General features: G+C 58.2%; 1 protein-coding gene across 3 annotated transcripts in view; it reads right to left on the reverse strand.

Annotated features, from left to right (window-relative positions):
- The window catches only part of PALM (paralemmin), a 39,048-nt gene extending 24,594 nt beyond the window's left edge, over positions 1 to 14,454 (reverse strand). Inside the window, exon 1 of one of the 3 annotated variants that reach the window (XM_030798019.1) lies at positions 14,207 to 14,454. In XM_030798019.1, coding sequence (XP_030653879.1) covers positions 14,207 to 14,211 — 5 coding nt within the window. In that variant the 5' untranslated portion in view covers positions 14,212 to 14,454. Of the gene's footprint in view, positions 1 to 3,382; positions 4,844 to 14,206 lie in introns of those variants that run through there. The other 2 variants (XM_030798021.1, XM_030798020.1) reach the window with 2 other exon arrangements.
- Between the last annotated feature and the right edge of the window lie 12,570 nt (positions 14,455 to 27,024).

The raw sequence follows: 27,024 nt of genomic DNA on the forward strand, positions 1-27,024 counted from the left end.
CCTGCCTCCAAAGAGCCCTCGCGCCTCTCTGGGCCTCAGTTTCCCCATCTGCGCAAACACGGAGGCACAGATGCCTGCAGCTCTAAGGCCACCTATGACGACCCCCTTGTGCCCCCGTCCCCTCCCCCAGTTCAGCAGAGAAAATGAAACTGCACAGTGCACTGGCTCACCCCCAGCCCCAGCCTGGGAGGCTGCTCTGGGTCAAGACCTCCCTGGAGCCTGCTCACCCCACTTGGGTTCGGTTTCCTGGCCCTGCTGAGGCCTGTGAAGTTGTCCAGCTCCCATGCCCCAGAGGTGACCCCATCGGCTCCTCCCTTCCTGGCAGGTGACACCTACTCTTCCCGGTACCTCCCAGGGGCTCGGCAACACCAGCTGCGCCCTCTGTGGCTTTCCCTTCTCCCTCCTCAGGGAGGCTGGGTTCAGTTGCCTTCACCAGGTGGGGTTCAGGAAAGGCTTGATCCAGCTTTCTGGCTTGGGGGCCCTTCCTGAATAGCCAGATCAGCTGGAGTTCTGGGTCAGCCCCACAGCAACAGGTGACGCAGGTAGTGAACCATCCACTGTGCGTTCCCTTGAGGCCCAGGCCCTCGCTTCCTGCCTACCCCACGTTCCCCACCCTAGCCCAGGCCTCTAGTGTTCCCTGCCAATTCCCTGTCCCCTCACAGCTCCCTCTCCACCCGCCAGCCAGAGGCAGCTTCTCAAAAAGAGAATCAGACCCTAGGCCAGATGTGGTGGCTCAAGCCTGTAATTTCAGCACTTCGGGAGGCCAAGGCCAGTGGATTGCTTGAGCCCAGGAGTTCGAGACCAGCCTGGGCAACATAGCAAGAGCCTGTCTCTACAAAAATAACTAACTGACTAAATAAATAAATAAATAAAAAGCCAGGTGTGGTGGTACGTCCCTGTGCTCCCAGCTACTTCTACTTGGGAGGCTGAGGTGGGAGGATCACTTGAATCCAGGGGATTGAGGCTGGGTCGAGCCGTGATTGTGCCACTGTCTCCAGCCTAGGTGACAGAGCAAGACTTTGTCTCAAAAATAAAAATTTAAGGCTGGGTGCGGTGGCTCACGCCTGTAATCCCAGCACTTTGGGAGGCCCAGGCGGGCAGATCACGAGGTCAGGAGATCGAGACCATCCTGGCTAACACGGTGAAACCCCGTCTCTACTAAAAATACAAAAAATTAGCCGGGCGTGGTGGCGGGCACCTGTAGTCCCAGCTACTCGGGAGGCTGAGGCAGGAGAACGGTGTGAACCCGGGAGGCAGAGGTTGCAGTGAGCTGAGATCGCGCCACTGCACTCCAGCCTGGGCGACAGAGCGAGACTCCGTCTCAAAAAATATATATAAAAAAATAAAAATTTTTAAAAATGGGCCAGGTGCGGTGGCTCACGCCTGGAATCCGAGCACTTTGGGAGGCCGAGGCGGGTGGATCACCTGAGGTCAGGAGTTTGAGACCAGCCTGACCAAAGTGGAGAAACCCCGTCTCTACTAAAAATACAAAATTAGCCGGGCGTGGTGGCGGGTGCCTGTAGTCCCAGCTACTTGGGATGCTGAGGCAGGAGAATCACTTGAACCCGGGAGGTGGAGGCTGCAGTGAGCCGAGATCGCGCCACTGCACTCCAGCCTGGGCGACAGAGTGAAACCCTCTCTCAAAATAATAATAATAGTAATAATTAATAATTAATATAAATAATAATAATTAATCAGACCCTGACCCTCTCCAGCTCTACAGGCTCCCTGGCTCCCATCAGCCCTTAGAGGAACCCCAGGTCGGCCCCTTCACTTCCCCCCGGTTGGTCTATTCCTGCAGGGCCCCCCTGGCTATGCACCAAGCCCCCTACCCCAGGGCCTCTCACACACGGTTCCCTCTGCCCCGCACCCTCTTCCCATGGCTGGAAGCCACGTCCAGGGAGGGCACAGCGTGGCCGTGGGCAGAGCCAGATTGGAACAACAACCGCCCAGCCCTGGGCCACCCCACGGTCCTGGTTTCCAGCTCTAAGTGGGCTCGGAGCCACCCCGGAGGGAGCAGAGCTGGGGCGGGAGGTCCACAAAACGGCAAGACTCCTGGGCCCCAGGATCAGGCTGGACGCCGCCCGCCCAGGGCCCGTCCCCACCCGGCAGGCAGGTGGCCGCTCAGACCGGAGCCGGGGACAGAGTGTGGCTGTGTGGCCGCCTCCCAGGCTGGAGACAAGGCGGTAGTGTCTGTCCTCGGGCAGCCTGTCCCTGCCCGGCCGGCCAGGGCGGGGGAATGTCAGGCGGGCGGGCAGGGAACGCGCGGGAAGCAGCCCCAGGGCGCAGGCCCCTCCACAGACCCGGCGCCCCCCTCGCCCCTCCCGATACCCGCGCGCCCCGCTCGCCCCTCCCCAGGCCCGGGCGCCCCCCGCCTCCCGGCCGCCCCCTCCCCTCCCCAGGCCCGGACGCCCCCCTCGCCCCTCCCCAGCCCGCCCCGGACGCCCCCCCCCCCTCCCCCCCCCCCCCCCCCCCCCCCCCCCCCCCCCCCCCCCCCCCCCCCCCCCCCCCCCCCCCCCCCCCCCCCCCCCCCCCCCCCCCCCCCCCCCCCCCCCCCCCCCCCCCCCCCCCCCCCCCTCGCCCCCCTCCCCAGGACCCGGAGCGCCCCCCCTCGCCCCTCCCCAGGCCCGGGCGCCCCCCTCGCCCCTCCCCAGGCCCGGACGCCCCCCTCGCCTCTCCCCAGGCCCGGGTGCCGCCGCCCCGGTGATGGATGGCGGGGCCCGCGGGAGGCGGTCGCCGTGGCAACCGCGCCGTCCCCATGGCAACGCTGAGGCCCGGCGCGCGGGGGCGGGGCCGGCGCAGCATCTCCCGCCCCCGGCCCGTGCTGGGGGGGTTGGGGGGGCCGAGGCTTCGGGCCTGGGGCGGCCTAGACCGGCGGGAGGGGTCGGGAATTTCTTCCCCGCGCGGCGGCTGGGGGAGGGGAGGGGGGGTCCCGTCTGGGCGTCCGCCCAGGAAGGGGCTTCCATCCGGGAGGGGTGTGGACCCGCCCCCGACGCCGGGTAGCCAAGGTCAGGCCGACAGAACGCTCCACGTCACAGATCGGAAAAATCAAGCGAAATATGACCACGACGCACGGATCAAAACCGCCACAAACCGAGAAGGCCTCCCCCAGCGCTCACTCCCTCCTGCAGCCGGGTCAGCCCCATTTCACCGACGGGGAAACTGAGGCCGGGCAGGGCGGCCTGCAGACGGCCGTGGCCAGGCGTTCATCCTCCTGCGGGTGGGGCCCGCCAGCCGCGGGGGAGTCTCATTCCCGGTTGATCGGCGAGGCCGGGACCAGGTCCCCGGCGCAGGGGCTTCCCGGGGTCGGCGGGACGGCGGAGGCTCAGGCTCCCCCCGGGCTCACGGAGGGAAGCGGAGGTCAGATCACAAAAGGTCTTACATGCTGGGCGGAGGAGCTGAGTCCCGGGCAAAGGCGTGGAAAGGCTCAGGGCGGCGGCGGTCCCGGCGCTGCAGGGGGTCCCGGGGCAGGTGCTGGGTCTCGGAGCCTCCCTGGCTCCCGGCAGCCGCGCAGAGCCCCTGGAGCGCCACGCCCCCCGCCCGACGCCCACCCCGGCGCGCACAGGCCTCCCGTCCCCGCGATGCTTTTTACGGCGTGTGGCGGTGTGGGCGGCTCGGGGCCCGGCGAGGGCGTCGTCTGGAGCGCGTGAGATAATCCGGCTCCAGGAGATGAGTTAATGAGGCCCAAACCCGATGAGAGCCCCGCAGAGGCCTCTGCGGTGCGGGGCGTTGGTGTTGGAAGGGCCCAGAGAGGTTACGCAACGACCAAGGTCACCCAGCGAGCAGGGCGGGCCCTGTCCGGGGCGGGAGGGGCGCGTGTGTGATGGGGGCGTCGAACTTGTCCTTCCAGAACCCACGCCCGGGCAGCTCCAGCCAGAACGAGGGGGTCCCTGCCCGGGCAGGCGCCGAGCCCAGCGCCGGGAACATTCCTGCTGCTAATTGAAAGGAAAGAGCTGACGGTGACCTTGGCCGTTGTGGGGGGTGGGGGAGTCACGCGGGGCTGCGAGGTGTGGGGTGCGGGGGGAGCAGGGTGGCCCCTTCCCCCACCGGGCAGGGGATGGAGTTCGGGGAGTCTGGACCCCAGCTGCTCCCCGGTCCCGGTGATACTCCAACCTCAGAGCCTGTGTCTCCCCTGAGCGCTGGCGCCCCCCGCCCTGCTTCCTCCACCGCCCTGCCCTGCTCCAAGCTCCGGAGTCCAAGCCCTAATGTCAGCCCCTCACTCTTCATCAGCTCCCAGCTTCCCCTTTCCCTTCTCCACCGCCAAGATCAGCTCCAGCACAGCCACCTCCTCCAGGCAGCCTTCCAGGAAGGAACCTCCTCCCAGCCCTCCCAGGATGCAGCACGGAGGCCCCCAGCGCCACCCCAGTCTCTGGGGCACCAAGAACCCTAAATGGGTTAAGGCAGAGAGGCATCACCCCGGGGGAGAGGAGAAGACGGAGGTCAAAGCAGGCCACAGATGCAGAGAAGCAAACCTGTTGCCTATTAACCGGGGTGGGAAGGGACCCTGCCCGGGGCCCTCCTGGGAAGACGGGGCAGTGAGGCGTGAACGGGGCCTTCCCTGGCTTTCAGCAGGGTCTCAGGGCAAACCCTGCTGCAGAGGCCCCATGGTCCCTCCCCACACGACTGCACTCCAGCCACACTCCTGAGACGTCCCACAGAGCTCCCACCGAAGGGCCGTTTTGCTGGCTGCACTGCTGCCTGGTGCACGGTCACCCAGACCTCCCCGGGCCTCAGGCCCAAGGCCTTTCTGCAGACGTCACCTCCCCATTTAGGCCTCGTCTGGCCTAATTTTCAGCCCCAGGCACCCCTGCAGCCGTCTCCACCCGGATCACTTTACTTATCTTTTTTTTTTTTTTTTTTGAGATGGAGTCTCCCTCTGTTGCCCAGGCTGGAGTGTGGCGGCACGATCTCAGCTCACTGCAACCTCTGCCTCCTGGGTTCAAGTGATTCTCCTGCCTCAGCCTCCTGAGTAGCTGGGATTACAGGCACCTGCCACCACGCCCAGCTAATTTTTGTATTTTCAGTAGAGATGGGGTTTCACCATGTTGGCCAGGCTGGTCTCAAACTCCTGACCTCAGGTGATTCGCCCGCCTCAGCTTCCCAAAGTGCTGGCATTACAGGTGTGATCTTGTCTTCTCACCAGGACAGCAACTGTGTCATTTTTGTCCCTGCCACCAGGCATACAGCAGGTGCTCAATAAATGCTTGCTGCCCCAGGGAGTCAATTAGGGTCTTTCCATCTTCAGAGGAAGCGCCCACCCAGAGGTCCCCCCAAACCCAGCCCCCTCTTCTCACACTCCCGCCACTCCCAGGGCCACCTGTCATCTGATCACTGCCTCTTCTTTTTAAAGAAACTCACTGTCACGACTTACATTTATGTAAAGCAGGACCCAGACTCCTCAGTGTGAACAGAGCACAAGCTCCAACCATCTCGGGGGGGAACTACAGATTCATAGATCAACCAACCCGGGTGTCCATCTACAGATGCGTGGGTAAACGCAATGTGGCCGTCCACGCACTGGAACACGACTCAGCCGTGAACAGGAGCGAGGCTCCGACCCAGGCCACGGCGTGGATGCACCTTGAGCACATCATGCTCAGTAAGAGACGCCAGACACAGACGGCCACGCAGCGTGTGATGCCATGTCTACGAAATATCCAGGACCTGCCGATCCAGAGACAGGAAGGGGATTGGCTCCGTGAGGGCTGGGGGAGGGGACGGGAGGGGACGCCTAATGGGGACAGGGCTTGTTTTGGGGGTGATGAAAATGTTCTAAAATTGTGGTGAAAGATACACAACTCTGCTGGGCGCGGTGGCTCACACCTGTAATCCCAGCACTTTGGGAGGCCAATGCAGGTGGATCACAAGGTCAAGAGATCGAGACCATCCTGGCCAGTATGGTGAAACCCCGTCTCTACTAAAAATACAAAAATTAGCCGGGCGTGGTGGCGGGCGCCTGTAATCCCAGCTACTTGGGAGGCTGAGGCAGGAGAATCGCTTGAACCCGGGAGGCGGAGGTTGCAGTGAGCCGGGATTACGTCACTGCATGCCAGCCTATGTGACAGAGAGACTCCGTCTCAAAAAAAAAAAAAGTACACCCTGTCAGTGTACTAAAAACGACTGAGCTATACACTTTAAGCAGCCAGACTGTGCAGCGTGTGAAATGTATTTTAATAAAGCTGTTAAGAATGATATACATACAGACGTGTGTATACATACCTGTGTACGTGTGTGTATACGTGCGTGTGTAATGGGAATGCCAGCCTTCTCAACAAGGGCCAGGCCAGGGACTGAGATCCTTCCCAGCCCCCATGGGGTGCTGAAACCCCTGCTGGCCCTGCCCTGAGACTTTCCATGGCCGGAGGCATTTGAATACAAACTGATGAGGACATCAGCTTCTCGCTGCCTGACGGGGGTTACCGAAGCACCCCGGGCCTCTGTCCCTCCCCGGCCTTCAGGGTCCCGCATCACTGCCTCCATTGCCCACAGCCTCTGCCCCGCCAGGGAGGGGCTCCCAGGCCTGGCCCCGTCCCACCACCAGTCTGTTGACCATGCAGCGCCTCCCACTCAGCTGGCCTCACTCTGGTCCTAACCTAAGTTTTTTTTTTTTTTTTTTTTTCTGTTTTTTTTTGAGAGAGAGAGTCTCGCTCTGTCACTCAGGCTGGAGTGCGGTGGCGCAATCTCGGCTCACTGCAACCTCCTCCTCCTGGGTTCAAGCGATTCTCCTGCCTCAGCCTCCCGAGTAGCTGGGATTGCAGGCACCTGCCACCATGCCCGGCTAATTTTTGTATTTTTGGTAGAGACAGGGTTTCACCATGTTGGCCAGGCTGGTCTCCAACTCCCAACCTCAGGTGATCCGCCCGCCTCGGCCTCCCAAAGTGCTGGGATTACAGGCGTGAGCCACTGTGCTCGGCCCTAATCTAAGTCTTGCCCATCCCAAGGCCTGGCTCCTCTGGTTGGCTCCCCTTCCCTCTTCCCACCCAGTCCAGGCTCTGTCCTGGTGACTGGCTCTGACTGTCCCTGAATTTCTGCTTGAAACCCTGGGGCAGGAGACAGCCACTCTGGCCTGATTTTACACTCCTTAGACACCAAGACGTCCATACAGCCATCCTCCCAGAGGATGCCCTCCACCCCTTCATGTATCCAGGGACCAGGCCACTTCTCCCTGGCCAGGGTGCCCCGTCCCTGTGGGCATCACTGACCACACACAGTTCTGGAATCCTGTGTTTGCCCTCCTAGACATGGGGTCCTGCCCCCTCTGGCTCTGCCGTTTCTCTCCATGTGGCCCCCGTGGCCACCATCAAGGCCTGGCCATGACTTACTCCTCCCTGGTCTCACCCTCAGCTGCCAGAGCCTCTTTTTTGATGACCAGGTCAGCCACTGCTCCTCCCTTGCTCACACACTATCCATGACTCCCCATCCTGGCACTCAAGGCCCAGCAGGAACAAACACCAAAGAACATTCTCTTCTTCCGACGCTTTCCCACCTCTAGCCCTTTGCACATGCCAGTCCCTCCACAAGGTGCATCCTTCTGCCTGCCTGGATGAACCCTGAAACATCCTTCTCAGAAAAGGTTCATGATGGACTGGATCAGGAAGCCTTTCTCACACCTCAGCGAAGACCCTGCATGGCCTTCCAGACCCTTCTGATCCTGCACAGCACGAGGATGGTGAGGAGGGAGCATTAGTTCAATAAACAAATGACGGGTTTCCTAGATCAAGAAAGGACGAGAGGAAACAGGGGCCTACACTCAGAAAAAGGTGATATAATGCTTTTTCTTTGAGATAGTCTCGCTCTGTTGCCCAGGATGGAGTGCAGTGGTGCAATCTCGGCTCACTGCAGGCTCTGCCTCCCAGGTTCAAGTGATTCTCCTGCCTCAGCCTCCTGAGTAGCTGGGATTACAGGCGCCCACCACGCCCGGCTAATTTTTGTATTTTTAGTAGAGATGGGGTTTCACTATGTTGGCCAGGCTGGTCTCGAACTCCTGACCTAAGGTGATCCTCCTGCCTCAGCCTCCCAAAGAACTGGGATTACAGGTGTGAGCCACTGCGCCCGGCCGATATGATGCTTTTAAAGAACATCAGGCTGGGTGCAGTGGCTCACACGTGTGTAATCCCAGTGCTTTGGGAGGCCGAGGTGGGAGGATTGCTTGAGCCCAGGAGTTTGAGACCAGCCTGGGCAACACAGGGAAACCCCGTCTCTACAAAAACAAGACAAAACATAATAATTAGCTGGGTGTGGTGGTGGCACCTGTAGTCCCAGCTACTCAAGAGGCTGGGTGGAGGATCACGTGAGCCCGGGACGTTGAGGCTGCAGTGAGCTATGATCACACCTCTGCACTCCAGCCTGGGCAACACAGTAAGACCCAGTCTAAAAAAAAGAAGGCCGGGCGCGGTGGTTCAAGCCTGTAATCCCAGCACTTTGGGAGGCCAAGGCGGGCAGATCATGAGGTCAGGAGATCGAGACCATCCTGGCTAACACAGTGAAACCCCATCTCTACTAAAAATACAAAAAAAATTAGCCGGGCTTGGTGGCGGGCGCCTGTAGTCTCAGCTACTCGGGAGGCTGAGGCAGGAGAATGGCATGGACCTGGGAGGCAGATCCTGCAGTGAGCCTAGAACGCGGCACTGCACTCCAGCCTGGGCGACAGAGCGAGACTCCATATCAAAAATAAAAATAAAAATAAAGAAGGCCAGGTGTGGTGGCTCACACCTGTAATCCCAGCACCTTGGGAGGCTGAGGCGGGCAGCTCACCATGTCAGGAGATTGAGACCATCCTGGCTAACACGGTGAAACCCATCTCTATTACAAATACAAAAAATTAGCTGGGCATGGAGGCGGGCGCCTGTAGTCCCAGCACTTTGGGAGGCCGAGGAGGGCAGATCACGAGGTCAAGAGATGGAGACCGGCAGGCGCAGTGGCTCACGCCTGTAATCCCAGCACTTTCGGAGGCCAAGGCAGGGGGATCACCTCAGGTCAGGAGTTCGAGACCAGCCTGGCCAACATAGTGAAACCCCATCTCTACTAAAAATACAAAAATTAGCCGGGCATGGTGGCTCACGCCTGTAATCCCAGCACTTTGGGAGGCCGAGGCAGGCAGATCACTTTAGGCCAGAAGTTCGAGACCAGCCTGGCCAACATGGTGAAACCTTGTCTCTACTAAAAAATATACAAAAAGCCCAGAGCGGTGGCTCATGCCTGTAATCCCAGCACTTTGGGAGGCCGAGGAGGGTAGATCATGAGGTCAGGAGATCGAGACCATCCTGGCTAACATAGTGAAACCCCGTCTCTACTAAAAATACAGAAAAATTAGCCGGGCGTGGTGGCGGGCGCCTGTAGTCCCAGCTACTCAGGAGGCTGAGACAGGACAATGGCATGAACCCGGGAGGCGGATCTTGCAGTGAGCCGAGATTGCCCCACTGCACTCCAGCCTAGGCGACAGAGCAAGACTCCATCTCAAAAAAAAAAAAAAAAAAAAAAAAAAAAAAAGAAAAAAAAGAACATAGGGTAGGCGCAGTGGCTCATGCGTGTAATCCCAGCACTTTGGGAGGCCAAGGCGGGCGGATCACTTGGGGCCAGGAGTTCGAGACCAGCCTGGCCAACATGGTGAAACCCCGTCTCTACTAAAAATATACAAAAAATTAGCCAGGCATGGTGGTGCATGCCTGTAGTCCCAGCCGCTTGGGAGGCTAAGGCACGAGAATCATGTGAACCCAGGAGGCAGAGGTTGCTATAAGCTGAGATGGCACCACTGTGCTCCAGCCTGGGTGACAGCGAGACTCCATCTCAAACAAACGAACAAAAACAACATGAGCCAATTTCCCAGCTTCAAAATCTGAGGCCCTTGAGGATGAACCTGGCTAACGGGTAGAGGCAGAGATGCCCCCACTGGGTGGTGCTTAGAGGGTCCAGGACCCTAAAGCACTTGCCCTTCCTCTACCCCTGCCTCCCCTAATGATGGCAGTCACATCCCCACTCGCCAGATGAGAATAGTGAGGCCCGGAGGAGACTGACATGCCAATGCCAGGGTGTGACGGGGAGTCGGGACACCCCCTCTCCACACTCCTCTCCCAAATCACAGAACGGCGTGGGTGGGCACAGAGGCAGGGCAGATGCCCCGGGAGCCAAGACCACCGACAAGGCCACCTTCTGTGTTTCTCAGTAAACACACCAGGATTGAAAGCCAACCCCAGGATGTCTGATATCCAGAACACCACGCCCCACAGGACCACAACCCCCAGACACAGGTACCAAAAACCCTCCCCTGTCCCCGGCGGCTTACAGGGAGCACACTTGGCCCACCCAGCAGCAAACCCCCACCCATGCCTCTGCAGCTGGGTCCTTACACGTGCCACTGGACCGTCCTGTACCTCAGTTTCCCTCTCTCACAGGGCTTCTGTAAGGATCAAAGGAGTGGGCCGTGCACCGTGCCTCACACCTGTAATCCCAGCATTTTGGGAGGCCCAGCTGGGAGGATCGCCTGAGGTCAGGAGTTTGAGACCAGCCTGCCCAACATGGCAAAACCTCGTCTTTACTAAAAATACAAAAATTAGCTGGGCGTGGTGGCGGGTGCCTGTAATCCCAGCTACTCCGGAGGCTGAGGCAGGAGAATCACTTGAACCCAGGAGGCGGAGCTTGCAGTGAGCCAGATCGTGCCACTGCACTCCAGCCTGGGGGACACAGCGAGACTCTGCCTCCAAAAAAAAAAAAAAAGCCAGGCATGGTGGCTCACGCCTGTAATCCCAGCACTTTGGGAGGCCAAGGCAGGCAGATCACAAAGTCAGGAGATCGAGACCATCCTGGCTAACACTGTGAAACCCTGTCTCTACCAAAAATACAAAAAATTAGCCGGGAGTGAGGGCGGGCGCCTGTAGTCCCAGCTACTCGGGAGGCTGAGGCAGGAGAATCGCTTGAACCCGGGAGGTGGAGCTTGCAGTGAGCCGGGATTACGCCACTGCACTGCCTGGGCGACAGAGCAAGACTCTGTCTCAAAAAAAAAAAAGGATCAAGGGTCAAGGGATTTTTCACAGATAAAGCATTCGGAACAGGGCCATGGAAAAGGCGAGTGCCAGCCGGGCGCATGGCTCACGCCTGTCATCCCAGCACTTTGGGGAGACCGAGGCAGGTGGATCACCTGAGGTCAGGAGTTCAAGACCAGCCTGGGCAACCTGGTGAAATCCTGTCTCTACTAAAAATACAAAAATTAGCTGGGCGCGGGGTCGGGCGCCTGCAGTCATAGCTACTCGGGAGGCTGAGACAGGAGAATTCCTTGAACCCGGGAGGCGGAGGTTGCAGTGAGTGGAGATCGCAACACTGCACTCCAGCGTGGACAACAGAGAGATACTCTGTCTCCAAAAGAAAAAAAAAAAAAGGCATCAAAGGAATTCACACACATAGAGCACTCAGAACAGGGCCTTGGAAAAGGCAGGTACCCACTTAATGGTTGCTGAGTGAATAAATTACGCCTGCACTTCTCAAACCGCCTTCTCATGCAATGCCGTCGTCCCAGCTACTTGGGAGGCCGAGGCAGGTAAGTCGCTTGAGCCCAGGAGTTCGAGACTGGCCTGGGCAACATGGAAAAAAGAAAGAAACCACCTTCCCACATTCCGCCGCCTCCCCGACAGTATCTGTCTATTCCTTGCCTTCAAAGCCACTCCAACGTAAATCAAATCGCCTTCTTTTAGAAAGAAACATTACATTGTGGTCAAGACAAGCCACAGCCACAAACAAGAGAGCGAAAACATGGAGGAAGAAACAGACACAACGGAAGTAAAAGCTTGTTATTAAATTCAACTATCACTAGATACTGTTGCCTTTTAACAGGCTCTGCCTCTCATTAAAAAGGGGGATTAGCAAGTGTGAAGGAGCGTTAGGGAGGAGTCTGGGCCGGTCTTGACCATCTGTCCAGGCCCAAGTCTGTTCTCCTCCCCATCCCGGGGGTTTGAGCCTTGCCTTTACCCAGGACTGGGCTGTGGGTGCTCGAGAATGGCTGCTGCGGGCCAAAATATCTTTATTTTACCAGCCAGACCATGTGTCACTCAGGGGCCACACAAACCCTCGCAGAGCACAGAGATTCTCTCCGAAGCACAGATTCTCCCTAGCTCCTTCCTGGAGGGTCTCCTCACCCTGGCAGCATCAGCCCTGTGGTTAGCAACCCGCTAGTTTTTCCTTAAATCCTCACATTAACAAAAAATAACTTAACCTGTTCTTGAATGACATTTAAAATTCTTAAAATTTTTAAATTCATTTGTGAAACTTTCCAGCAAGACGGGCACCACCATAAACCACAGCCAGCTCCCGTGTCTTCAACTGGAAAATCTGTGGAAACGGGAGGAGGCAAGCGATCACGTTCTAGCGGACGGGGCCTTCGTGCCTGAAGCCCGCTGGGGAGAAGAACGAGGGGGCAGGTGTCCAAGACCGGGCGGCACCAGATGGGCCTGTCCCCACCCATTGTCAGCCCGGGAACCGGGGAGAGAGGCGTCCTCGCATGGTGGCTCACAGCCGGTTAACGCTGGGTGCCTGTCCCATATCTGGGTCCCCAAAAGCAATGATGACCCAGTGGGGGACCTGTGGGCCACCCTCTGATCCAGAACGGAGAACCCGTGGGGCAGAGCAGGAGGCACCGAGGCCCCCCGCCCCAGGCGCTGTGTGATGGAGGGGGGGGTGTGGAGGGGGCCGCATCACCTCCCCTCTGGGCCTCAGTATCCCCCGTGGGAAAGGAAGGGGTGGCAGGAAGGAAACAATGGGCCCGACCCGGAGTGTTCCCTGACACCCCTCCTCTGGGAGGGAGATCTCCGTCGTCCTCCTAGGCAGCCCCCTCCCCACAGCCACACCCTGCCCAGGCCTGGCTGTCAGAGGCCCAGAGGCTCCCCGGGGGCCTGGAGAGCAGGGCAGATAAACAAGGCTGGGGGGTGGGGGTGGGGGTGTGGAGCAGGCAAGTCTGGGCCCTGGCTCCCCTGAGCCCCTGGCTGAGCTCCCAGGGCGGGGTGACGGGGAGCGGGGTCAGGCCTTTGTCTGGGTTTTCAAAAGCAGAGGACACTGGGTGTCTCGCTTTCCCAGGGAGGGAGGGAGGCAGCGGCCCCCACCCAGCCGCGGGCGTGGCGGGTCACGGGTGAATCCCCGGGGGAAAGTTGGCGGCTTAGAAAACACGCCCAGTGGGAAGGGCAGGGGGCCACAGGCGGCCTCCAGATCCGGTCTTCGGTCCTCGGGCTGGAGTGGGGACCCGGGCCTCAGCAGGGCAGCTGGTTCCCCTGTCCTGAAGTGGGCAGGTGGGTGACCCCAGGAGGCGCCTCCTGACCCCTGCCCATGCAGTGCCCACCTGTGGGAGTGAGGGGCAGGGGGGTACCCGAGCACCAGGAAGAGGGGACCGGTCCCCGAAATGACCACGCGCCCTCGCTCGGTGCCTGCTGTGCACAGGAACCCTCCACTGCCCACCCCTCCCGACCCCACACATGCGCAGGCACGCGGGGGTCCAGGGATCCCAGCCCAGGGCCAGCCCACTCCTGTAGCTACACACCAGTGGAGCCCCAGCTCCGAGACACTTCCCCGAGAGGGTATCCGACCCAGGCGCCCCGCTGGAAAACGCCGGTTCCTCTCCCTTCGCACACACCCCAGAGACCCGGGAAGCCGAGGGCAGCCCCTCTCCCTCCAGCGGTAACTCGGGACCTGCGCAGTGGCGGGGGGCTCGGGACACCCCTGGAGGCCCTTGGGAAGGGCGGGGGTGGGGGGGCACCGGCCCGCGCGCGCGTCCAGGGCGCCAGGAGCCGTGCGCTCAGACTGGGGAGGGGGAAGGGTGCGTAAGCGCGAGGCCGGACCGGTGCAATCTGGGGAGGGGTCGCTCCATCTCCCCGGGGCCACCCACAGGTGGCAGAGAGCCGAGGCTCGCCCTGGAGACGCGGGCGGGGCGCGGGCGGAGACGCGCGCCTCCCCCTCCCCGCGTCCTGGACTGGCCCAAGCCGCCGCTGCCCGGGTCCCCACGCGCCGGTGGGTGGGCAGCCGGGGTCCGGGCGCAGGGAGGCCTCCCGGCAGGCGCGGCCCAGCCCGAGTCTCTTCCCGGCTGAGCTGCGGCCCCAGCAGCCCCGCGCCGCCTCCTGCTCCTCGCGGGGGCCGCGACGCCCCCAGTGGGGCGCGAGAGAGGGGGCCTCCCCCCTCCCCGGCTCCCGGCGCTCCGGGCCCCCAGCCCCGCGGCCCGAGCGCGCCTACTCACTCCATCTCCCCGCCGAGGTCCGGGTGGGTCCGCGGTGCCGGGCGGGGGCGGGCGCGGGCGGCGCGCGGGGGAGGGGAGGGGAGGGGAGGGGGACGCGGCCGGGCGGGGGCCGGGGCGGGCTAAGGCCTGGCGGCCGGGGCTGCGCGGCGCGGGGGCGGCGGCACCGGCTCGGGCATCGCCCCGCGCAAAGCTGCTGTTTATTGTCCGGGCGGCGGCGGGCGCGGGGGGTGGGCTGGGCGCGCGCGTCTCCGGCGCGCTCCCCTCTCCCTCCCGCCCGCCCCGCTCCCCGCCCCGCTCCCCTCCCACCTCCCCGCGCTGCGAGCGGGCGCTGCGCCTCCTGCCGGCTGTGCCGCCGCCCCCCGCCCCGCACGCCCCGCCCCAGGGCACCCCTGAGAAGGGCCTAGGTCTGGGCGCGGCGCTGGGACCCGGCTGTCACCAAGTCCCACCCCTCCCCAGCTCCTGGGCCAGAGCCGGGACCCTCGCGAAGTCAGACAAGCAAAGGCCTTTCCCGAGAGCCCAGGCGCCGAGAGGGACACACATTTCAGGGCGAGCGAGGGGATGGGGGGTCCTGGGGAGGCCGCTGCGAGGAGCTGACAGTTCCCTGCACCCCCGGCCCCGCCCGCAGGGTCCCCAGGCCTCCTTTGCGGGAGTATCTGGTGGAGGGCGCTGTGCCTGCGAAGGCCGGGGGTTGGGGTGTAGACAACCGCAGGTGCTGATGTGCCTGGGCTCTGGCTGGGAGCTGAGCCTGGTCCCCGGGGCTGGAAGTAGGCCGATGAATTTAATCGGCCCCAGGGCCCACATGGCACACTCACTAAAGGCCCAGCGACCAGACGACCAGAGTGAGTGAGAGGGGTGGTGGAGGATCAGGGAGAGCTCAGGCTTTGTCCTCAGAGCACTGGGGAGCCACAGCAGGAGACAGGCAGGACCTGTCTTCCCCAGCATGTAGGCCGTGGGCCCAGCTTCCCGGTTTCCCGTGAGAACACTGCAGCCCAGCCCCAGCACACCTACTCATGGGGGTCCAGGGTGGGCAGGAAGGAAAGATTCTTCCAAACTCCTTAGTTTTCTTATAAAACGGTTCTCCTCTGCTGATGTTTGCTGAATGGCTGTAGATTTAAAGGAAAGTAGCCCCGGATGAGCTGTGGAGAAAGATATGGCAGGATGTACCCCAGGCCGAAGAGGGCCATCAACACCTTTTCTTTATTCCTCCCTTTTTACAGTGAATGTGTATGCATTTTAGCATTTAAGACAATAAGATAAATTAGCAAAGGTAAACAAAGCGAAGACCCTAAGGAATATCAGGGGTCCCGGGTCTGATCCCCGACTCACCCATCTCCAAGCTGTGTGACCCTGGGTCTGTTTCTTAACCTCTTGGAGCCTCATTCCTGCCCCCCTCTTAGGGCTGTGGGAGGGTTAACTGAGTGAGCACACACAAAGGGCTTGGCACAGGGCCCAGCACACACTAGCTCAGGGTTTGGCAAACTTTGTCTGTAAAGGGCCAGAGAGTAAATATTTTCAGCATTGCAGGCCACAGTCTCTGCAGCAATGACTCTGCTCTGCCATTGCAGAGTGAAAGTAGCCAGAGGCAATGTGTAAAACAATGAGCATGGCTCTGTGCCCATAAAACTTTATTTACAAAAACAGGCAGTAGGCCAGAGCTGATCCGAGGGCCGTAGTGTACTGATTCCTGCACTAGGCACCCAATAAAACTTTATTTATTTATTTATTTATTTAATTTTTTTTTTTTTTTTGAGACAGAGTCTCGCTCTGTTGCCCAGGCTGGAGTGCAGTGGCGCGATCTCGGCTCACTGCAAGCTCCGCCTCCCGGGTTCACGCCATTCTCCTGCCTCAGCCTCTCCAAGTAGCTGGGACTACAAGCACCCGCCACCACGCCCAGCTAATTTTTTTGTATTTTTAGTAGAGACGGGGTTTCACCGTGGTCTCGATCTCCTGACCTCGTGATCTGCCCGCCTCGGCCTCCCAAAGTGCTGGGATTACAAGCGTGAGCCACCGCGCCCAGCAATAAAACTTTATTTACAAAAACAGGTAGTGGGCCAGAGCTGATCCGAGGGCCGTAGTGTACTGACTCCTGCACTAGGCACCCAATAAAACTTTATTTACAAAAACAGGTAGTGGGCCAGAGCTGATCTGAGGGCCGTAGTGTACTGACTCATGCGCTAGGCACCCAATAAAACTGACGTGTGAGTCTTTCTTCACTGCCCCTTGACCTCTGTGTTCTTTTAGTCCAAAGTGATTTATTGAACACCTACTGTTCAACAGGTGATGTTCTGTTTTTGCAGCCAGGCGCCGTGGCTCACGCCTATAATCCCAGCACTTTGGGAGGCTGAGGCCGGTGGATCACGAGGTCAAAAGTTTGAGGCCAGCCCGGTCAACATGGCGAAACCACTTCTTTTTTTTTGGCGGGGGGGACGGAGTTTTGCTCTTGTTGCCCAGGCTGGAGTGCAATGGCGCGATCTCGGCTCACCACAACCTCTGTCTCCCAGGTTCAAGCGATTCTCCTGCCTCAGCCTCCCTAGTAGCTGGGATTACAGGCATGTGCCACCATGCCCGGCTAATTTTGTATTTTTAGTAGAGATGGGGTTTCTCCATGTTGGTCAGGCTGATCTCGAACTCCCGACCTCAGGTGAACCCCCCACTTCAGCCTCCCAAAGTGCTGGGATTACAGGCATGAGCCACCATGCTCGGCCAGTGAAACCCGTTCTCTACTAAAAATACAAAACTTAGCTGGGCATGGTGGTGTGCGCCTGTAATCCCAGCTACTGGGGAGGCTGAGGCAGAAGAATGGCTTGAACCTAGGAGGCAGAAGTTGCAGTGAGCAGAGAATGCTCCACTGCACTCCAGCCTGGGCAACAGAACAAGACTCCATATCAAAAAAACAAACAACAACAACAAAAAAAAAAAAGAAGTTCTGTCCTTGGAGAGACAGTGATTTTTGTCCCCTACATAAATGATTCAGGGTGAATGAAGTGACTGTTACATGTAATCCCAACACTTCAGGAGACTGAAGCAGGAGGACCACTTGAATCCAGGAGTTGAAGACACTGGGCTATGTAGTGAGACTCCCATTTCTACAAAAAATTAAAAATTAGGCCGGGCACAGTGACTCACGCCTGTAATCCCAGCACTTTGGAAGGCTGAGGTGGGCGGATCACCTGAGGTCGGGAGTTCGAGATCAGCCTGACCAACGTGGAGAAACCCCGTCTCTACTAAAAATACAAAAAAATTAGCCGGGTGTGGTGGCAGGTGCCTGTAATCCCAGCTACTCTAGAGGCTGAGGCAGGAGAATCACTTGAACCTGGGAGGTGGAGGTTGCAGTGAGCCGAGATCGCACCACTGCACTCCAGCCTGGGCAACAAGAGCGAAACTCCGTCTCAAAAAACAAAAATAAAAATAAAAATTAGTTGGGCATGGTGGTGTGCGCCTATGGTCCCAGTTACTTGGGAGGCTAAGGTGGGAGGATCGCTTGAGCCTGGGAGGTTGAGGCTACAGTGAGCCGCGATCATGCCACTGCACTCCAGCCTGGGCAACAGAGCCAGACCCTGGTTCAAAATAAAATAAATGATTCAGGGCCAGACACAGTGGCTCACACCTGTAATCCCAGCACTTTGGGAGGCTGAGAAGGGAGGATCACTTGAGCCCAGGAGTTTGAGACCAGTCTGGGCAACACAGAAAGACCCCATCTCTACAAATTTTTTTTTTTTTTTTTTTTGATACGGAGTCTCGCTGTCACCCAGGCTGGAGTGCAGTGGTGCGATCTCGGCTCACTGCAAGCTCCGCCTCCCGGGTTCATGCCATCCTCCTGCCTCAGCCTCCCGAGTAGCTGGGACTACAGGCGCCTGCTACCACGCCCAGCTAATTTTTTTGTATTTTTAGTAGAGACGAGGTTTCACCGTGTTAGCCAGGATGGTCTCGATCTCCTGACCTCGTGATCCGCCCGCCTCGGCCTCCCAAAGTGCTGGGATTACAGGCGTGAGACACCTCGCCCGGCCCAATTTTTTTAAAAAAAATACTGCTTCATCCAAGGAAAGGCCACCCCCAAATTCAAACCTCTGTCTGATCTCACCCCTCCGAGACCCCCGGGGGGGCTGGAAATGGGTCTGAGAAGCATCACAAGCTGCAGGGGCCAGACCCAGGCAGGTCAGCAGGACAGGCTACCATCGGGGTCCTTCAAGATTTTAATTATAAGGAGGAAGAAGAGACAGGGCGAGGCACAGGCTTAGGGGGTCATAGTGACCCTGTATCGGGTTGCCCGCTTCTACTCGCAAGTAAACGGAACCTGCTTGAGGAGCTGTTGAGGTGTTAATTGGTTTTTAGGTGTGACCGTGGTACTTGGTGGCGGCTGTTATTTTATTTGCTTTTGGGGACTGATTTGTTCAGTACGGCAGGCACTAGCCATATATATATTTTTTAAATGTAATTTTTCTTTTTGAGACGGAGTCTCTCTCTGTCACCCAGACTGGAGTGCAGTGGGGCGATCTCGGCTCACTGCAAGCTCCGCCTCCCGGGTTCACGCCATTCTCCTGCCTCAGCCTCCCAGGTAGCTGGGACTACAGGCGCCCGCCACCACGCCCGGCTAATTTTTTATATTTTTAGTAGAGATGGGGTTTCACCATGTTAGCCAGGATGGTCTCGATCTCCTGACCTCTTGATCTGCCTCCCTCGGCCTCCTAAAGTGCTGGGATTACAGGCATGAAGCACCGCGCCTGGCCTACAATTTTTTTTTTAAAAATTAGCCAGGTGAGGTGTCATGCACCTGTAGTTCCAGTTACTCACAGGCTGACGTAGGAGGATCAGTTGAACCCAGGAGATTGAGGCTACAGTGAGCTGTGAAGACACCACTGCACTCCAGCCTGGGTGACGGAGCCAGACCCTATCTCAAAAATAAAATAAAATAAAATAAAATAAAATTAAATTAAATAAAAAGATTCAGGGTTTGAAGGGTGGTGGAGGCATTTTGTGTAAAAATAGGAGCAAGTGGAGGAGGCCGTGGGGAGGGAAAGGGGCTGCTGGGATCATTTCTCCCACCGCCCCAGCTCTAAACCTCCAAGACTCACACCTCCCTCTGAGCAAAAGCTAAAGTCCACTCTCAAGGCCCTGCACGAAAAACTCGCGCCGCCCACACCTCCCGACTCCAGCATACACAGGCCTGGAGGTGATGCCACATGAACCGGGGAAATGGGCCGGGCAAACGGTAGAGGGAGACGTTGCAGGTGGCCGGAACGGCCTGGGCAAAGGTGTGGAGGTGGGACAAGGTGGGGTGTGTAGTGGACCGGAGAGAAGCTGCCTCGAGTTGACCTTCACACCCTCACTTCCACCGCCTCACTGCGCTCACCCACCCTCAGGCACTGCGGCGTCCATCCGCGTCCTGTGGGGAGCAGTCACTGCACTGAGGCTCTGCCCCCTGCATCTCGGTCCCCTCTCCCAGCTTCCGAAGCAATGTCGGCCCCGCCCCCTGCGCCCTAGCCCCGCCCCCTGAACCTCGGACCCGCCTCCCGGGCAATCTCGGCCCCGCACCCCGCCCCTAGCCCCGCACCCTGCAACCTAGTCCCGCCTCCCAGCAGCCTAGGCCATCTCGGCCCCGCCCCCGACCCCACCCCATGCACCATGGCCCCTCCCCCGACATCGGCCTCACGTCCCTGCATCCCAGGCAATGTCGGCCCCGCCCCTGCACATTGGCCCCGCCCCCTGTGCTCGGCCTCGCCTCCCAGGCAATGTCGGCCCCGCCCCTACACCTCAGCCCCGCCTCCCAGGCAATGTCGGTCCCGCCCCTACACCTCAGCCCCGCCTCCCAGGCACTGTCGGCCCCGCCCCTACACCTCAGCCCCGCCTCCCAGGCAATGTCGGCCCCGCTCCTGCACCTCGGCCCGGCCTCCAGGCTTCCAGAGCCATGTTGGCCTGTCCCCTTCCTGGACTCAGGGACAGGGGAGGAGTGAGGTTTTCCTGAGGGCGCCCCTGCCCTCCCTACTTCTCTAGAGCTCCACCCCAGGGCTCCGCCCAGCACGCCCCACCACTCCTTGCAGATCTGGCCACCCTCTGGAGCCTTGGCCGACTGGAAGCTATAGGTAGGCCCCAAAACCTCATTCCTCCCCTGTCCCTGCGTCAGATACCCCCCTCGCCTCTCCCCAGCCATGACTTTAGCTGAGGCCTTGTGGCCCCCACCCCAACCCTGAGCCGTGTCGCCTCCAGGTCTCCCCACCTCCTCTCACCACTCCACTCTTTCACCAGAGAAATATGCCCTGGCCTGCCGCAGCTCAAACACCATCTATGGCTCCCCAGTGCCCTGCAGCCCCACAAGGCACAGCTGAGCCCAGACAATCCTGTCTCTTCCCTGCTCACCTCTCCTTGCCCCACAACCAGCTTGGGCTTCAGCCATCCAGACACCTGCTGTTAATCGCCTTGTGTGTTCCTCTGGGGAGAACTTCCCCAGCTTCCCCATTGTCACTGGGTCTCCTCGGTACCCTTTTTGTTTTTATTTTTTTGAATAAGATAGGGTCTCACTCTGCCACCCAGGCTGGAGTGCAGTGACGTGATCTTGGCTCACTGCAGCCTCGCCCTCCCCCATCAGGTAATCCTCCCACCTCAGCCTCCTGAGTATCTGGGACTACAGACGTGCACCAGCACACGTGGCTAATTTTTTTTTTTTTTTTTTGAGACAGAGTCTTGCTCTGTTGCCCAGGCTGGAGGGCAATGGCACCATCTCAGCTCACTGCAACCTCCACCTCCTGGGTTCAAGCCATCCTTCCACCTTAGCCTCCTGAGTAGCTGGGATTACAGTGCCATTTTTTTTTTTTTTTTTTTTTTTTTTTTTTTTTTTTGCCAGGTGGGGCCATCTCGCCCTCCCCCCCCCCCCACCCCCCACTCTCCAGGTGGCCACAGCGGCTAATTTTTGTATTTTTAGTAGATTTACCGTGTCTCCTACCCATCCGCCCCCCCCCCCCCCCCCCCCCCCCCTGGCTATTTTTTTTTTAGTAGAGACAGGGTTTCACCATGTTGGCCAGACTGGTCTGGAGCTCCTGACCTCAGGTGATCCGCCTGCCTCAACCTCCCAAAGTGCTGGAGTTACAGGCGTGAGCCACCGTGCCCAGTGTTCGCTATTCCTCTTGTCCATCCACGCTCTCTTTCCCACTAAATTCTTCCGACAGACAATGTCATTTACATGTTGTGTTCAGCGTTTCCTTCCTGCCTGTGTGCTGAATGTCAGCCCCACAAGGGCAAAAACTTGCCTGTCTTCTTCACTGCTGAGTCCCCAAGGCCCACAACACTCTCTGTACACAGTAGGTGCTCAATAAATGCTCACGGAATGAGTTGAGTGAATGAATGGATGGTTTCCTGTCTTCCACCCTCTTCTCTGACTGTGATGGCGTCCATGGGAAGGATGGGGCAGGGTCCAGCTTACAGATGGGCAAACAGGGGCTTTGCAAGGGGCGCCAGGGCCCCAGTCCCCAACGAGATGCTTCATCCAGTACCTTGCTGATGTTTTTTTTTTTTTTTTCCAGAGGGTGTCTCACTCTTGTCACCCAGGCTGGAGTGCAGTGGCACGATCTCAGCTCACTGCGACCTCCGTCTCCTGGGTTCAAGCAATTCTCCTGCTTCAGCCTTCTGAGTAGCTGGAATTACAGGCGCCCACCACCACACCCAGCTAATTTTTGCATTTTTAATAGAGACAGGGTTTCACCATGTTGGCCAGGCTGGTCTCAAACTCCTGACCTCGTGATCTGCCAGCCTTGGCCTCCCAAAGTGCTGGGATTACAGGCGTGAGCCACCGTGTCTGGCTTTTTTTTTTTTTTTTTTTTTTTAATTACCCTGGTGGTTTTGTGAGCCTGTGGTCCCAGCTACAGGGAAGGCGGAGCCAGGAGGCAGAGGCTGCAGTGAGCTGTGACTGCACCACTGCATTGCAGTCTCAGCGACCAGGCAAGATCTTGTCTTGAAAAACAATTTTTTGCAGGGGAGGGGCTAGGCGTGGTGGCTCACGCCTGTAATCCCAGCACTTTGGGAGGCCCAGGCGGGTCGATCACCTGCCATCAGAAGTTCAAGACCAACCTGGCTAACACGGTGAAACCCCGTCTCTACTAAAAATACAAAAAATTAGCTGGGCGTGGTGGCAGGCGCCTGCAGTCCCAGCTACTCGGGAGGCTGAGGCAGGAGAATCACCTGAATGCAGGAGGCGGAGCTTGCAGTGAGCTGAGATGGCGCCACTGCACTCCAGTCTGGGCGACAGAGCGAGACTCCGTCTCAAAAAATAAAATAAATAAAATAAAATACTTAAAATTAAATACGATAAAGGAAGCTGCTGTCACATTGCTGTTGACTCCCTGCAGTGGCTGGTGTCTGAGCTTCTGAAGAGCCACTCAAATCCGCCAGGGAGAGACCTTCCAGGAGAATCGCAGTCCAGCGGCTCATGGGTCAAGACCCTGTGCTGTGCGGCCCCAGACAAATCGGCTCCCCTCTCTGGGCCTCAGTTTGGGAAGTGGGAACAGTGACCCGCACTCAGCCCCCTCCCCAGGGCTGCCAGGAGCTCGGTTTTCTGAGACGCTGGAGGACGGTTATTTATTTCACAACTGTTCACCAAAAGGGAAGGAAACGGCCCAGCTCTGGGTAGAATCAGTCCTGAGAGGCAGTGGAAGCTCCTCTGAGGCAGCAGCCCGGGCCCCCTGGCTCCTCACTGTGTGGCGGGGCTGAGGCGCTTACCCTCTCCGTACTGTGTCCCCATCAGTGACCGGGACAGGGACAGCATCCTGGGGGAACAATCCACACTCCTGCAGCTTCGGGCAATTCTCCTAACGCCCGTGGAGCTGGGGACGTTTTCCAGGTCTCTGCCTCAGTGTTCCCCGACAGAGGGCAGCAGGGGAGGTAGGAGCAAGTCCAGGGGACCCACTCGTGCTGATGCGACTGACCGTGGAGACCAGAGTGCCTGCTGTCCAGTCGTTCAGCAATATTGATGGACAGCCGGGCGCGATGGCTCAAGCCTGTAATCCCAGCACTTTGGGAGGCCGAGGCAGGCAGATCACTTGAGCTGAGGAGTTTGAGACCAGCCTGGGCAACATGGCGAAACCCATCTCTACCAAACAAATAAAACAAAAAACCACAAAAATTAGCCGGGCGTGGTGGCAGGCACCTGTACTCCCACCTGCTTGGGAGGCTAACGCAGTAGGATCGCTTGAACTCAGCAGGCAGAGGATGCAGTGAGCCGAGATCGAACCACTGCACTCCAGCCTGGGTGACAGGAGACCCTGTCTCTAAAAGATAAAAACAGGGCCGGACGTGGTGACTCACACCTGTAATCCCAGCATTTTGGGAGGCTGAGGCTGGTGGATCACCTGAGGTCAGGAGTTCAAGACCAGCCTGGCCAATATGGTGAAACCCCATCTCCACTAAAAATACAAAAAATTAGTTGAGCGTGGGGGCAGACGCCTGTAGTCCCAGCTACTGGGGAGGCTGAGGCAGGAGAATCGCTTGAACCTGGGATACTGAGGTTGTAGTGAGCCGAGATCATGCCACTGCACTCCATCCTGGCGACAGATCGAGATTCCATCTCAAGGCCAGGCGCGGTGGCTCATGCTTGTAATCCCAGCACTTTGGGAGGCCGAGGCGGGCGGATCACGAGGTCAGGAGATCGAGACCACGGTGAAACCCTGTCTCTACTAAAAATACAAAAAAATTAGCCGGGCGTAGTGGCGGGTGCCTGTAGTCCCAGCTACTCGGAGAGGCTGAGGCAGGAGAATGGCGTGAATCCGGGAGGTGGAGCTTGCAGTGAGCCGAGATCGCGCCACTGCACTCCAGCCTGGGCGACAGAGCGAGACTCCGTCTCAAAAAAAAAAAAAAAAAAAAGAGATTCCATCTCAAAAAAAAAAAAAAAACCCACACAAAGAAAACCAATATTGATGGAGCACAGCCCATGTGGTCACAGCGGTGCCAGACGGCCCCAGTAGACCACAGCAGAGCAGGAAATGGTCCCCAAGTACACAGACCCTGAGCTGGGGTCCCACCTGTCCCCAGGCCCTGGAAACAGCTTTCCATTTCCCTAAATCTTTCCTGCAGCTGCTGTAACAAATTCCCAGAAACGTAGTGGTTTAAAATGACACCAACTTAGGCCAGACACGGTGGCTCACACCTACAATCCCAGCACCTCGGGAAGCCGAGGCTGGAGGATTGCTTGAGGCCAGGAGTTCAAGACCAGCCTGGGCAACACGGCGAAACCCTGTCTCCACAAAAAAGGAAATAATGAGTCGGGCGTGGTGGTGGCAGGTGCCTGTGGTCCGAGCTACTCGGGAGGCTGAGGTGGGAGGATGGCTTGAGCCCAGGAGGTGGAGGCTGCAGTGAGCTGTGATTGCACCACTGCACTCCAGCCTGGGGGCAGAGCAAGACTCTGTCTCCCTGTCTCAAAATAAATATATAAATAATAAACAAGGCTGGGCGCAGTGGCTCACACCTGTAATCCCAGCACTTTGAGAGGCCGAGGCGGGTGGATCACGAGGTCAGGAGATCGAGACCATCCTGGCTAACACGGTAAAACCCCGTATCTACTAAAAATACAAAAAATCAGCCGGGCGCGGTGATGGGCGCCTGTAGTCCCAGCTACTCGGGAGGCTGAGGCAGGAGAAAGGCGTGAATCTTGGAGGCGGAGCTTGCAGTGAGCTAAGATCGCGCCACTGCACTCCAGCCTGGGCGACAGAGCGAGACTCTGTCTCAAAAAAAAAAAAAAAATAATAATAATAATAATAATAATAAACGAAATGGCACCAATTTATTCTCTGGCAGTGCTGGAGGTGAGAAGCCCATGCAGGCCCTGCCAGGCTAACGTCAGGGCATCAGTAGGGCTGGCTTTTCCCGGAGGCTCCAGGGGAAAATTCGTTTCCTGCCATTTTTTAGCTTCCAGAGGCCGCCTGCATCTCGCAGAGCCCGAGTTCACCATGGGGCCTTTTCATACCTTCCTTTTGATGCATTTCCCATTGCTTCATTTGACTTCATTCTTTATTGAGAACACTTTACATTTGGTAAAACACAGGTCTGGAGCGTTCACCAGTGACTTCTTTTTTTTTTTTTTATGAGATGGAGTCTCGCTCTGTCACCCAGGCTGGAGTGCAATGGCACAATCTCGGCTCACTGCCGAATCAAGCGATTCTCCTGCCTCAGCCTCCCAAGTAGCTGGGATTACAGGCACCTGCCACCACGCCCGGCTAATTTTGGTACTTTAAGTAGAGACGGGGTTTCACTATGTTGGCCAGGCTGGTCTTGAACTCCTGACCTCAGGTGATCCACCTGCCTCGGCCTCCCAAAGTGCTGGGATTATAGGCATGAGCCACTGCACCCAGCCCCAGCCTGTCCATTGTGAAGTGCTGACGAGCACCCCACCACCAGCCACCGCCGTGAATGCCATCACCCAGCTGTGTGAGCTGCACTTTACGACCTGAACTTTGCCACTAAGAACGCTCCCACTGAAAGGTGAAGACCCGCCGGGCCAGGCGTGGTGGCTCAGGCTGAGGCAGGGGGATCACCTGAGGTTAGGAGTTCGAGACCGGCCTGACCAACATGGAGAAACTCCGTCTCTACTAAACACACAAATTTAGCTGGGTGTGGTGGGCGCTGTAATCCCAGATACTCAGGAGGCTGAGGAAGGAGAATCACTTGAACCCAGGAGGCAGAGGTTGCAGTGAGCCAAGATTGCGCCATTGCACTCTAGCCTGGGCAACAAGAGCGAGATTCCTTCTCAAAAAAGAAAAAAAAGGCCAGGCACGGTGGCTCATGCCTGTAATCCCAGCACTTTGGGAGGCCAAGGTGGGCGGATCATGAGGTCAGGAGATCGAGACCATCCTGGCTAATATAGTGAAACCCCGTCTCTACTAAAAATACAAAAACAAAATTAGCCGGGTGTGGTGGCGGGAGCCTGTAGTTCCAGTTACTCGGGAGCCTGAGGAAGGAGAATCACTTCAACCTGGGAGGTAGAGGTTGCGGTGAGCTGAGATGGCGCCATTCCACTATAGCCTGGGCAACAAGAGCAAGACTCATCTCAAAAAAAAAAAAGAAAAGAAAAGAAAAAATAAAGAAAAGTGAAGACCCAGGTACAGCTGTGTCCCACTTACTCCGGACCCCACAGAACATCAGTGCTGCAGGCTGGGTTGCAGTCACTGCTGCATCCTCACCTCCTAGCATGAGGTCTGGTATATACTAGGCACTCAGTAACTGCTGAATAAAGGCAGAAATCTGCCAGGTGCAGTGGCTCTCTCCTGTGATCTCAGCACTTTGGAAGGCCGAGGAGGGAGGATCGCTGGAGCCCAGGAGTTCAAGACCAGCCTGGGCAACATAGCAAAACCCCACCTATAAAAATAAAAATAAAAATAAAATAAAGGCAGAAATCATCAGAGCTTCCCAGGAGACCGGCCTTCCTCACTATCCCCATAGCCCTGAGGTCGGCCCTGGGGTTGGAGATGGGAAGACTGGGGTTCGGGGGGTGGGGGCCGGAGGGGAGCTGCAGGGTCTCGAGAGCTGTCGTGACCTGGGTTCCTCGGAAAGCTCCCCACACATGCTGAGCCACGTGGAAACTGGGTAAACTGAGGCACAGAGGGGTCGAGCGCCTTCCCAAGGTCACTTGCAGCCCCAGAGCTGTGTCCTCCACTCTCTGTTTGCAGACCTAGGGGGCAATGATTGATTATTATCAGCCACCACCTGACACCGTCGATTTCTCAGAAACGCCCGCCTGGGCTCCAGCCGTTGCTGGTGGGGCCTCCGACCACAGGCCACAGCCAGGCTCCCCCTTTCCGGCCGTTGGCTGAGGGTGGGAGCCACGGCCCGAAGACCTCTGC

Source organism: Nomascus leucogenys, chromosome 18, assembly GCF_006542625.1.
Source record: "Nomascus leucogenys isolate Asia chromosome 18, Asia_NLE_v1, whole genome shotgun sequence".
NCBI classification, from domain to species: Eukaryota; Metazoa; Chordata; class Mammalia; order Primates; family Hylobatidae; genus Nomascus; species Nomascus leucogenys.